Genomic DNA, 12,387 nt, shown 5'->3' on the forward strand with positions numbered 1-12,387 from the left:
TTGAGGAAACTAAAGAACATCCATAATTTTCATGAAAATATCATCCTTGCCATCATGAATTTAGAAGCTCTTTACATCAATATTCCACATAAATATGTGCTACAAGCCATCATGGACTCGATCTCAGATGATGCCACAGCACATCTAGTGTCTGAGCTATCTGACTTTGTCCTCACAAGTATTTCCAATTTGGGGACAATTTATACCTCCAAGTGTCAGTGGCACTGATATGGGCACAGCCCCACAGTATGCCAACATTTATATGGCTGACTCAGAACTACATTTTCTCAGCTCACATCTATCATCACCCTTACTTTACTTGCATTACACTGATGTTATCTTCATCATGTGGACACATGGCAAGGAGACCTGTGAAGATTTCCACAGGGATTTCAACAATTTGCATCCCACCATCAGTCTCAGCCTTGACCATTCCACACAAGGAGATCCATTTCCTGGACATTCCAGCACAAATCAACGATGGTCAAATGGAATCTGCAACTTCAAGTGGCAGCCCCAAAGCATGACTAAAGATGACGTCGTATGATTTTCTGACTCAGATTAGGTTAAAATACTAGCATCAAAAGACAATACTGCTGCAAACTGCATGGATGACTAAACATCTAAGTTGACCCCAAAGTAGACCTACTTTACACCTTTTGCTCAATTTTAACAGGCTAAGTTATAGCCCAGGCACTGTATCTCATTAATTTTATATAGGTTATCATCATAGTAGCTAATACTTTGACCCATTTTAATTCGAGATCATACCTAAATATTTTGTATTACATATCTGTTAGGTTTATTCAAATAGCCATGAAAAATGCTAGGAGTTACAACAGGTGTCATTTATATTTCAGGGCTGTATGTTCTTCATTTGGTTGCCTGAGTACATGATGTATTTTTTTACTACCAAACTAATTCACCTCTATAGCCTTTCATAAGCAATGCTACAGGAAAGATTCCACATTGAGATATGATATGTAAATAATAATCAGCTGGGGAGAAAATCCGTAGGGATTTGCACAAGACACTGGTAACAGTCAAATCCAGATTTTCCCATAGGGACAAATTAGGGGCAATCAGAAGCACTGATAGAAAACTCTGCATTTGCAGAATGAGAGTATATGGGTAGAATCTGTTGAATAATGAGATTTATACTTTTATTTTAAATCTGAAATTTCTCCTTTTAATTGCCAAGATAAATTTTATAATATGAATCAATGCATGATTTTCTTGAATATGCAGCTCAAGAGACCAAAACCATAATGCAAGCTGTTATCAACTTCTCTCATTAATCTTGTTGGGATGTATACTTAGAATTTATGTTAGTGCATTAGGGCCCCAATCAAGATACAATCTTGACCTGTTTAAAATATCACTATCACTGTCACAAAACATAACTAAACAGACTATGAATTTTGCTTCAGCAACTCAGAGCTTGAAAGACCAGCAACAGGCAGACACCCCTGACCTGATTCATAATTGTTTGCTGTAGAAATCAGTTTAGTTATTTCAGATCTCAAAAATCAGTGTCCCTGTTCTATGGAAGATTATCTTTTCTGAACTAGGCTAGAACTTCACATCGGTTATGTGAGGATAGGCAGTGTTGTTAAAAAGACAAGTATGTTCAATTCAACATACTTAAAGACTCATCTATATCATCCACCTGAGTCAGGATGACTTACTGCAGTATGAGTGAAATCCTTTGGTGAATTTTTCTTCAGATGGACTTCGGTTAATCAATATCCCACACAAGTATTATACTTGTAGGACCAAAAAAGGGAAGCATTAGATATTACACAAACTACATAACCCTCTTCTCTAATTCAGCCCTGTATCTTACATCAAGCTGGTTCATCTCTTAGGTTCTCAATGGACAATGAGAGACCACTCTTCTGCAGACTCTCTCAAGCATTCCAATTCATTCAGCAACAGAAGTTTTGACAATTCAAAAGGTAGTTTTGTTCTGCATTGGCCACTCAAGTGCTTGTCACAGGCTCATCTATGTGGAGAAGTACACTGCAGTAGGAACATGTTGAACACTCCATGCAGACACACACATTTTTATGTTCTGTTGACTACTCACAGTTTATCTGAGAGCCCACTACAATGACAGTCAGTACTAAATATAACATGTTTAATAGAAGCACCAACAAATTAGTTTTCCAGCACAGACAAGCCCAGAAAAGAAGATTACACTTCCCAGTTCTGGTAGCTCAACTTCCTTGAATAAATCTCTTTTTGAGATATTAGAATTACCTTCCAGGAAGACTAATGAAATATAGAACAGCTGTTGAGGAAAATTCTGGTCATAAATTTGGGGCAGCTCCTGAGGATATTGGAAGACTTCTTCTCAACGTTTTGATTAATTCAAGCAAGTTCTCTAACTCAGAAAAAACTTGAACTGACTCCACTGTAGTTTCAGTAAAATATTAAACCAATCAAACTAGTTCTATAAAAACAAACAAAAATATGCTAACATTAGTAAATGTAATATTAAAAACAATTTCATAGTTGTTAAGTAGCTAAAAGAAAGATTTAATGTTGCCTTGAATAAAAAAAACTAACTAATGTTGAGTGGATACATGATGCAGAGTAAATACCTTTCCTCCTCCCCCCGCGCCGGCTGCTGCCTTAAAGCAGGAAATTCTCACAACTTTTGAAAACATTACAAGAGCACCAAATGCCATGTAACTCAGCAAGAAATACATACAAAGAATACAGTACTTAGCTTTAGAGAACATATTTTATTATTTAATAGAAGTTTTTGCTCCAATATACAAAATAAGGGACCTGTCATCCCAATTAACATTTACATAGTTACACAGAAATCATTGTCACTATTTACAAGTGAAGATTTTTCACCACGTTCTCCACTGGAATAACAATCAAGACATAATCCTATAATGCTTTTTATATTGGTCAGGTATATTTTATATTGGCTCTCCTTTTTTATTTTAAAGTTAGCTGTAGTTTCTGGTATCAGTTTTATCAAGAATTACTTACATGTTCAGCTGCACTAGAAGTCAAATTAAAGGTATCAGTTGGAACAACTATCTGAAAAATCCTACCCAAAGTAAATCAACATTTTATAAAAATATGCTGAAGGAAAACGAAATATCCTGTGGCTACCAGTGAAACAAAAATGCTTTAAAGTTTTTTTTACTGTATAAAATACCTTTAGCAAATATGCTTGGCTTTTAACTATGTATATTTTTTAAAACCGTAAAATGACTGAGCAAACATTTATCAGTTAACAAAAACTCACAAGTGTTTTACAAAGCTGTACCCTTAATACAAGGGACTTCATCTTTCTGGCATGTATTGTAGTCCAACGGATTCACCCCTCATTCTTTTCCCACTGAAAGCTGGAAAACGAGCTTTAGCTCGTAAAGTAAATCGGTATAAGCCCTTAAAAATAACCAATCCATTATTTTTATATCTTTCCCAAAATGTTTGTTATACTTTACTTTGCAGTGCTGGCAGTTCAGCCAAGCTACAGAATTTATATAAAAGCTAAGGCTTCAGAAACTTTGCATTTATAAAAACAATTATATTAAAAGAATTTTCTTTTACATTTGTTAAATAGCCCAATTTACTTAGTGACGCTGTTCAAGATTTTTTTCAACTGAATAAATAGGTGAAGTCCTTTCCTGAGCTCAAAAATACAGGTAAGTAAAAATATTAGTTATAGCAGCAAAACAGAAGATATTCTTTTTAAAGGTTTCAATGATGCAGTTACATAACTGTACTAAATTACAGTCAAGTAAAAGTCATCATCTGAAATGGGATGAGAAGGATATCCAAGACAAGATAGCCATAATCTGAAATATGTATTCCATCATTTTCCAGAAATTACATTCAGTCACTGTCAGACAAACTGATGCATGGAGAAGTGTCATCACCAGAGTTCATTTGTTTCTTACTACATCTATTACTTTGTGGTGCTATGATTGAAATCTTAATGCTGATTCATAAACCCAAACCAAGGTAAACTGTTTAATTTCAGGAAAAAAAAAAAATCACTTTACAGGGCATGCAAAATCTCGAAACACTGAACTCCCTTCATATTCCTAGACTATTTAATTTATTATCAATGACATTTTGTATTTAGAGAGGTTTTTGAAGGTTATCCAGTGAGTTGAGAGTTTAAATGGATCAATTTTCAGGGGAGGGAATGATAATCTGAAAATGGTTTACTTTGATCTAGGTTTTTAAACCAATTTTGAATATGCACCCTTAATGAATAAAGAATAGTAAAGACTGGGGTCACTACTACTGTGCTAGCAATTTGTTACAGTAAACATTCTTACAATCATAATTCAGGCAGATACAGGAAACATTTACAGTTTGGCTTTTTCATCAGAGTGTAAAGAGGTTCACACTTTAATTTAATAATAATAATAATAATAATAATAATAATAATAATAATGTAAAGTATTTAGCCAGATACTAGTTCCTCCTAAAAGAGAAAATACCCCTTCTATGTTACCAAATTTTAAAAGATGTTTTATGAATTATATTTAGAATGTCTTTCCCTAAAAGAAAAATTTAAAACAGAATAAGTACATCTATAAGTAATATATAAAATTATGTTCAAGATTTGTTGTACTCAAAGACAATACACAGACCCCTAGCAGTTGCTGTGATGCATAAATAAACAAACTATTATTAAAAGTCCAATCTTTCTGCATAGGGAGGTTAAAAGCAATGATTTTTGCTGGATTGCTTCTGACACAGAGAGAGAGTGTATATAATGTAAGCTTCTTCAGAGAAGCAAATCATAATTGGCCTCCCTGTTACTAGCTTATATTTTCAGGTAAACGGTTTTGGTCTAAAATGTTACTGTATTGACCCAAGTATATTTCTTGTTTATATAGGAAAGAAACCAGGGGAAAAAACATAGCCACCATAATCTTTCATAATTGAACACAAGCAAATTAATAATGCACAAAATCTTCTGGGTTTTTTTTCCAAATAAGAAAATCGGTATAAAATACCAGATTTATATTGCTTCTATGCACCGGCAAATTGTTGCAATTAGGCTTGATCCAAAGCCCAATGAAGTCGAAGGGCATCTTTCCACTGATTTTGAGGGGCTTTGATACAGGACTTCAAAAAAAGAGGAAACATGTTAACTGTTGGAAGGCTGCTCCTATACGTGGCCGGTATCTTTCTTTTCACCTACCAGTTGCAGTAGAATTATGCGGTCAACAGGATACCTGAGCAAATAAAATGAACTTGATATGAAGGGTTTTAAAAAAATCCAAGCTTTGTTTCGTTATGTGCAAACTGCGCTACTGTCCATGGAGCTCCCTGCAATCTTTTTTTTAAACCAGTGCTTGCTCCATTCCAATACAGCCACAGAAGAAACGAGGAATAAAAATCTCTCTTCAGCACAGTTCCCATTCAATCCCGAGACTGATAGAAGAGGATGTACCCAGACTCAGAGTTTTTTGAGATGTCTGATGTCAACCCATAGAATTCTTCAATAGCTTGTGCATCTATTTTCTGCAGAAAACAAAACAGAAACACTAAATTTTAAAGGAAAAAGCCTACTATGACAGAAGTATAATCTACCAAATTCTACTTTGTTAAGTGAAAAATACTTTGGTTTCAGCTATTAATGACCTTTCTCCAGATAACCTAGGTTATACAAGGGCTGTAAGGGCTGTTAGTTTTAGGGGTGTTTTTGTTGTTGCCTTCTGTTTTGTTTTGTGTTTTACTTCCAAATCTTCTTTCTTTCACAACTGCCCAGCTTCTGTGCAGTTTGTACCTTGAACATTTAATACTAATAAATGGACTAAACATGAATGCAATTTTATAAAGATTAACTGACAGGTCCTCCATAAGGAAAGGTGATTTATAAAGTAATACCAAGATCTTTTCTGATGAAGGGCCAAAACTCAGCATGGCTATGCAAATATAAGACGTTACAATCAGCACTGAACTAAGATGACTAATCAGAATGTAATAAGCTAGACCAATTTAGGCAGGGATGGGGAATGAACTACTAAGAAGAGAAAAGAGCAACTGGCTTTTAAAAATAAGGAGCTGCCAGGACCTTAGACTCCTGACGAGCATGAAGAGCCTCCAGTTTGTGATATAGAGCAGGATGCAAAGACAGTGCTAGCCATCTGGCATCTCATGAGTTCTGCAAACAGAACATAAACTAAAGCCAAATTAAATGCAATACACCAAACTCTTAATTTAGAATAAGCCACAAATATATTTCACTCAGCAAGAATGTGAAAAGCAGCATTCTTTTCCTCACATCAAGTTGATTTAATCTAATCCTTTGTCTCCATTGTTATTATTGGAAGCTTTTTGGAAAGAGTTCTTTGAAGGATGTTGCTATCCCCTTTCCTAACCCTTTGTAGCCACAGCTTGTGAAGCTTTTGGTACCATCTTTTAGCTATGCTATCATCACCAAAGGACTTGCTCTAACTCATGAAAAGAGACTCCTGTACCAAAGCGTGTGTGCTTGTGTGTGTATAATTCATATTATATATAAAAGATTTGCCACAAAAGACTAATATTCTACTGCAAGTGGAATTTTGAGTCTTCTATTTACTCTGGAGTGACTCTTGGAATCAAAAACACTCTGAGGGTGAGATATTAAGTCATAAGTGAATCCTTTTTTTTTTTCTTCAGAAGGAAGTTAGGGAAATTGAATAATGAAAGAAGTCAGATTCTGACACAACACTCTCAAAAGCAATGAAATGTCCAATGTAATGTATTAATTCTAGTAGAAAGCACAATGACAGCATTCTTCTTGTCAGTGCAGAAGTAAGCCCTTCCAATGGCTAGCATAAATTCCCAGAAACAGTAGCACAAAAGGGTTAGTGGAGTCTAGCTTGACATAAAGCAAGGGCTTGAAAACTATGCGCATTTCATCAGCTGATGGTGCCATAGCCTTGTATTCTAAGATCTTGGGCTTTTGTTTTCACATCCTCAGTAGTTGAAGTATCCATGCGTGCGAGTAAATAATGAAGGCTAGACTCTTAAATGAACTGCGTTCAGTGATGTACATGTCCCTTCCTCGGGTCCACAGAGTTTATTTAGGACCAGTAAGATGAACTAGTATTACATATTTCTCTCTACAGTGTGCAAGAACTGCATAATTTAAAACAATGCTCTATGTGAGACAACAAGAGGTTATCTTCCCTTTCAGTTCTCAGAACCAAAACCAGTCAGGCTACTGAAGACTTCTTCAAGATCTCCAAGGCACTTAGAGAAAGCTTTTGAGGCAGCAGATGAACCTGATCTTCTGGGAGAGGGGCAGGGTAGGGAAAGTTTTCCATAATATTTGTTTGGTGAGTCTCTGTGACTATCATAAATCAAGATAGAGACTAGGGAAGACAGTGGGGTACCTTAGTGTCTTTGAAGAAAACATGGACTAGGAGGCCCTATTAATTACCTGAGATTAACACACATGGTAATGAAATTTAGATCAAGGCATGATGGGCGAGAAGGAAAACAAGTAAGGATTAGCTGTCCCATCTGGCCTCTTCAAAGGTTTAAATAGGCAGATTCGCTATGGAGGCTTCATGACTCCATTTTCTGTCCTTTCCTACAGACAACCTCCTAATATGAAAAAGAGTCTCACTAGCAATCACAGGACACACCACAGTAATTCTAATCCTGGAACTTTTCATTGCAACAAACCCCACTGCCAATTTTGTCCACATATTTATTCTGAGGACACTGTCACTGGACCCAACCACGTCTGTTTCAAAATCAAAGGCACATTCTTGTGAACTTCCAGCAAAATTATATCTGCTATTATGTGCCAACAATGCCCTGACACTATTTATACTAGACAGACTGGGCAACACCTTTGCCAAAGAATAAATGGACACAGAGCAGACATCAAGAAACTCAATACACATAAGCCAATCTGTGAACACTTCAATGGAGTGGGCCATTCTGTTAAAGACCTGAGAATGTGTGTCCTGGAACACAAATAATTTAACAGATTAGAGCGAGAGGTTTGTAAGTAAGAGTACATATTCAAATTCGACACATTAACACATGGTATGAACAGAGACACCCATTACCTCATGCATTACAAGGACTGGTTCCCTTCTTTAGATGCTCATAATTATCTCAGACAGGATAATTAACATCCCCCCCATCTCTCACCCCTTTCCTTCAATCCTATTTGATTTGTCAGTTTTTACTGCAATACTTTTTTTGGTCCTCTGTACTTATAAATGTGAGTCTGTATTGGAAATGAAAACTATTTTGCTAGTCTTTAAAGTGCTACTTGACTGCTTTTTGTTTTGATAGTGTATAGACTAGCACAGCTTCCTCTGTCTTACTATTCAACATGATTGGATGAAGTGGGTCCATCCCATAAAAGCTCATCACCGAATAAATAATTTTGTTAGTCTTTAAAGTGGTATATTTCTGCTGCTCCACTTTGGCCCTGGTATTTTCCACACAGCATTTTGATTTTTCTTATATAGAGTTTTCCAGCCCTGCCAAGGAAAGGTGAAGGTCATAGGTGGCAAGAGCAGCAAAAGACTTCCGTCACTAATCATCACGCTTGATTCAGAATCGTAGTGTCTCAGGTACTACTCTGAAAACTCTGATCGACCTGTGAGGGTCAGAATGACTTTAGAGGAGGCTGACATGGAAGATAGCCATGAAAACTTAGCAGCTCTTTCAGATAGTTACTTCTACCTAAGGTTAGGACTATTAGCAGTCTCCTTAGCACACATTTTATTTTGGTTAAAAGCAATTGCTCCAGAAAGTAATCCAAAAATATATACATTTTGAATAAAGAGCAATACTTTCTTTTTCTCCAATGAATATCTAAACATGACTCTACTCACAGAACAAGGACTGAATTTCTCTGGGAGAAAAAGAAAGTATATCTGAAGATATTTTGTATCTTCAAAGTATCAGCACACCACTCCTTTTATAATCTTTAAGTGATCACAAATCAGATGTTTGGGTGGGGGGCAAAATTAATTTAGGAGGAGCAAAAACACAAGCGTTACATCAGAACTTACCTCTACGATATCATCATCGAAGAGCAACCAAAAATCATGACTCTTCACTATTGCAATGTAATGTCCTCGATTAGGGCCACTGTATTAAAAAAAAAAGAACATTAACATAATGCATGTCTGTTTCATTAAAGAGCCTTTTTCCCCCCCACAATAAATATTTAGTAAAAATCAAGCTGGTTGTTTGTATTCCTATTTGTATATTCCTTCCCCTTTTTGTTATCGAGGTCATTTACATGAAAACAAGATAGTAGTTATCACAACACCAAATCTTGTCCTATTTATTCCTTATTTGATCCTCTGTTTAGTACAATAAGTAAGAAGATAAAATCAGAAAGGACTTGTCTACACTTGCCCCAACTTCGAAGGGGGCATGGTAATAATCAGGGCCACCGGAGATTACTAGTGAAGTGCGGCAGTTACTATGTAGCACTTCATTAGGCTAATTTTCCCCCATGGCAACTTCAAAGCATCATACTTTGGACTGCTGACATGTGTATAGCCACAGGCACTTTGAAGTGCCCGAGTAACTTCAAAGTCCCTTTACTCCTCAAAATTTTGGGGAGTAAAGGCACTTCGAAGTAGCAAAGGCACTTCAAAGTGCCCAAAGTTTGATGCTTTGAAGTTGCCGTAGGGAAAAATTAGCCTAATGAAGTTCTGCGTATTCACTGCAGCACTTCTTTAGTAATATCCCATGACCCTGATTACCATGCACCCTTTGAAGTTGAGGGCAAGTGTAGACCCAGCCAAAGACTTTTTCATCTAAGAATTTATTGACAGAATTAGGGATAAAAAATATCTAACATTTCTTATATTAAAAATGGTTGAATGGAAAAAAAAATTAAACTTCCCAAACCAAAGTGGATTCTGGGTGAGAGCAATGCCAAGAAATTTCATGCCAAAAATTAAACTCTGAAAAATATTCTCTAAACCCAAGGCAAAAAGGGGACTTAAGAAGAGACGTTCGTCCAGTATTGTAGATCTGTCTCTCAAATATTATGTGAGACAACAGAAAGGACTCATTAATCAAGGTCTTGACCAGCCAGGATGGACAGATCAACTCCAAATTTGTAACCTGAAGGACCCTAGGACAATCAGGACTACAATGAGGCATATTGAAACTCAAGCAGAGATGTGTACCTAACTCTCGTAAGAAATTGCTCAGAAACCAATATTAAATTAATTCCAAGTACTTTTACCTACAAAGCAATACAAAAACTCCTTATGGCAACAACTTGACTATATATAAAATGCAGGCCACCTACAAGTTCCACCATGTAATACTTTGTAGCTTACAGCAAACAAAACAAACAAACCCACTTTACCTCCTGAGCAGACAAAGAACAAGATTTTAAAAAATGTCTTGTACCTGAACCCATCAGGCTTGAAACTGAATTTATACTAAGAATACTCTAACATTTACTAAGAATACTACTCTAATACTCACTTATCTATTGCAAGTCATCTCAGAAAATGATAGCACTGGAGAAGAGGACATCTAGAAGTCACTGATGCTTGTAGACAAAAAGTCCACCCTTAATTTTGTTATATTATTCCACTAGCAAAACAGCACAGTCCTTCAGAACCAGCTGGAAACTGGGAAGTTCCACTAACCCAATGAGGAAAGATTCAGGCTAGTGAGTAGGCTGCATAAGTGGCCCTCCATCTCAGTGGGTTGTAAGATTGTCGTTAACCAAGATGATCTCCCAGGATAGGCTACTTTTGCTAACTGTGCTTGCACACCGAGAATTTGTGGAATGCGCCACCTGAACTGTAACAGCTCTTTGGATGCACAGGGAGCACATGGATCTCACAGTCAATGATGTGTACATATCATTTCACTTGCCTTTGCTTTACATGTGTATCACTTTAGTACAGTAATATCAGTAGGAAAAAAAAAAAAACTATATAGAAGGAAACCAGCAGAATCTGGCAACCCTGTGCATGAACAATTGTATACAAGGTGCAGGCTACGTACATAATCATGACGAGCCACAGGTTGCCCACCACTGCATTAAGCATTTGAGCAGATTAATAAAGCAGTTGCAGCACTGCCTTGACTGAACAATGGGATCCCAACCTCCAAGCACAGGTGGCAAACCTAAGATGTGTGATAAACATTTCATTTGGGGCACAGATGCTTGAAAAGTAAAATTAGAACACAAGTGCACAAACTTTAACAATAGAATATACAACAAACTTCCATCAACACACACAATGCTGTGATCTTGACAGCTTTACAAGCAGAATAAAAGGCCAAATTAGACTATTTTTAAAAATTTACAGAACTGTTTCAGGGAAAATTCTTTTAAAATCTAAATGTATTTTATTCTAACTAAGAATTTATTTAAAGGCACATACATTCATTCTTATAACACTTTAGAGATAGCTTAAATGAAAATGAATTTCTTTCATACTGTTAATAATTTCATACAAGAACCTCAATGCAACAAACTTATTACCTCCCACAATGAATTACCACAGCAACAAGGTTGTACATTCTGTCAGGATTGGTGGCATCTCCCGAGGTGTTAAAAAGCCTAAGCTCTAAAGGAAAAACGACTCTATAAGAAAGCTTTGTATATCGATGTAGCTGGTCCATGTATTTAAATCTCTTCAGATGAAGAGCTAGAATCATAGGTAGTTTTTTTACTTTCATCCTGAAACAAAATAAAATATATCAAATCATTTCAAGATTTCACAATTTTAGTATAACCGTCAGAAATTAAAAATAGTCTTTTGAATACTATTAAAATATGTTCAAATATTAAAGATGCTCAGCTTGTCACTTTCCTGAATTTTCTCTATTAAAACCACATGATTGGTAGCCACTTATTCAGCATGTTGTACAGCTGCAATGTCTAAACACTAAACCAAGTCACAGATAACTGCAGTAAGTTAAACATGGAGGTTAAACGTAAAAGAGAACTGCAATATGTGTCTGAAAACTTAAAACATTGTGTGCTCTGTCCCTCAAAGAATATAAGTAAAAGGATATGCAGCACAAAAGTGACTCTAAACACACCTCTACTTATCCTTCCTGTTTAGATCCCTAAAAGCAAAACCCAACTCCCACATTTTTGTGATACTGCCATATAAATCCCAATTTGTTTAGAACTACTTGGATTCCAACCAGAACACAGATTTACGCTTGAGAGAGCTGAGCAAAATGTTTTCATTTTAAACTCTTTTTGTTTTCCAAAATATGTATGTAGAAAACTAGTTTTATCTCCCCAAAAGGACACAAATGTTAATATACTGCTATTTACCTGATATAACCTCACCCAAACAGGCCAACACTGTGCTCCAGAGAGTGCCATGATAGCATGATCTGGCAGTTATTTTATACGACAAAAACCAAGGAAGC

The 12,387-nt window shown here is 36.1% G+C and overlaps 1 protein-coding gene across 1 annotated transcript in view; it reads right to left on the minus strand.

The window, feature by feature from the left end:
- Positions 1-2,736: 2,736 nt before the first annotated feature.
- The window catches only part of USP12 (ubiquitin specific peptidase 12), a 61,211-nt gene continuing 51,560 nt past the window's right edge, over positions 2,737-12,387 (minus strand). The window contains exons 7-9 of the mRNA XM_074982191.1: positions 11,483-11,680; positions 9,024-9,102; positions 2,737-5,514 (exon numbers count right to left, since the gene is read on the minus strand). Of these exons, the coding sequence (XP_074838292.1) occupies positions 5,413-5,514; positions 9,024-9,102; positions 11,483-11,680 (379 nt within the window). The 3' untranslated portion in view covers positions 2,737-5,412. The remainder of the gene's footprint in view (positions 5,515-9,023; positions 9,103-11,482; positions 11,681-12,387) is intronic.

The sequence above is a fragment of the Carettochelys insculpta genome, chromosome 1 (assembly GCF_033958435.1).
Source record: "Carettochelys insculpta isolate YL-2023 chromosome 1, ASM3395843v1, whole genome shotgun sequence".
Taxonomy (NCBI): domain Eukaryota; kingdom Metazoa; phylum Chordata; order Testudines; family Carettochelyidae; genus Carettochelys; species Carettochelys insculpta.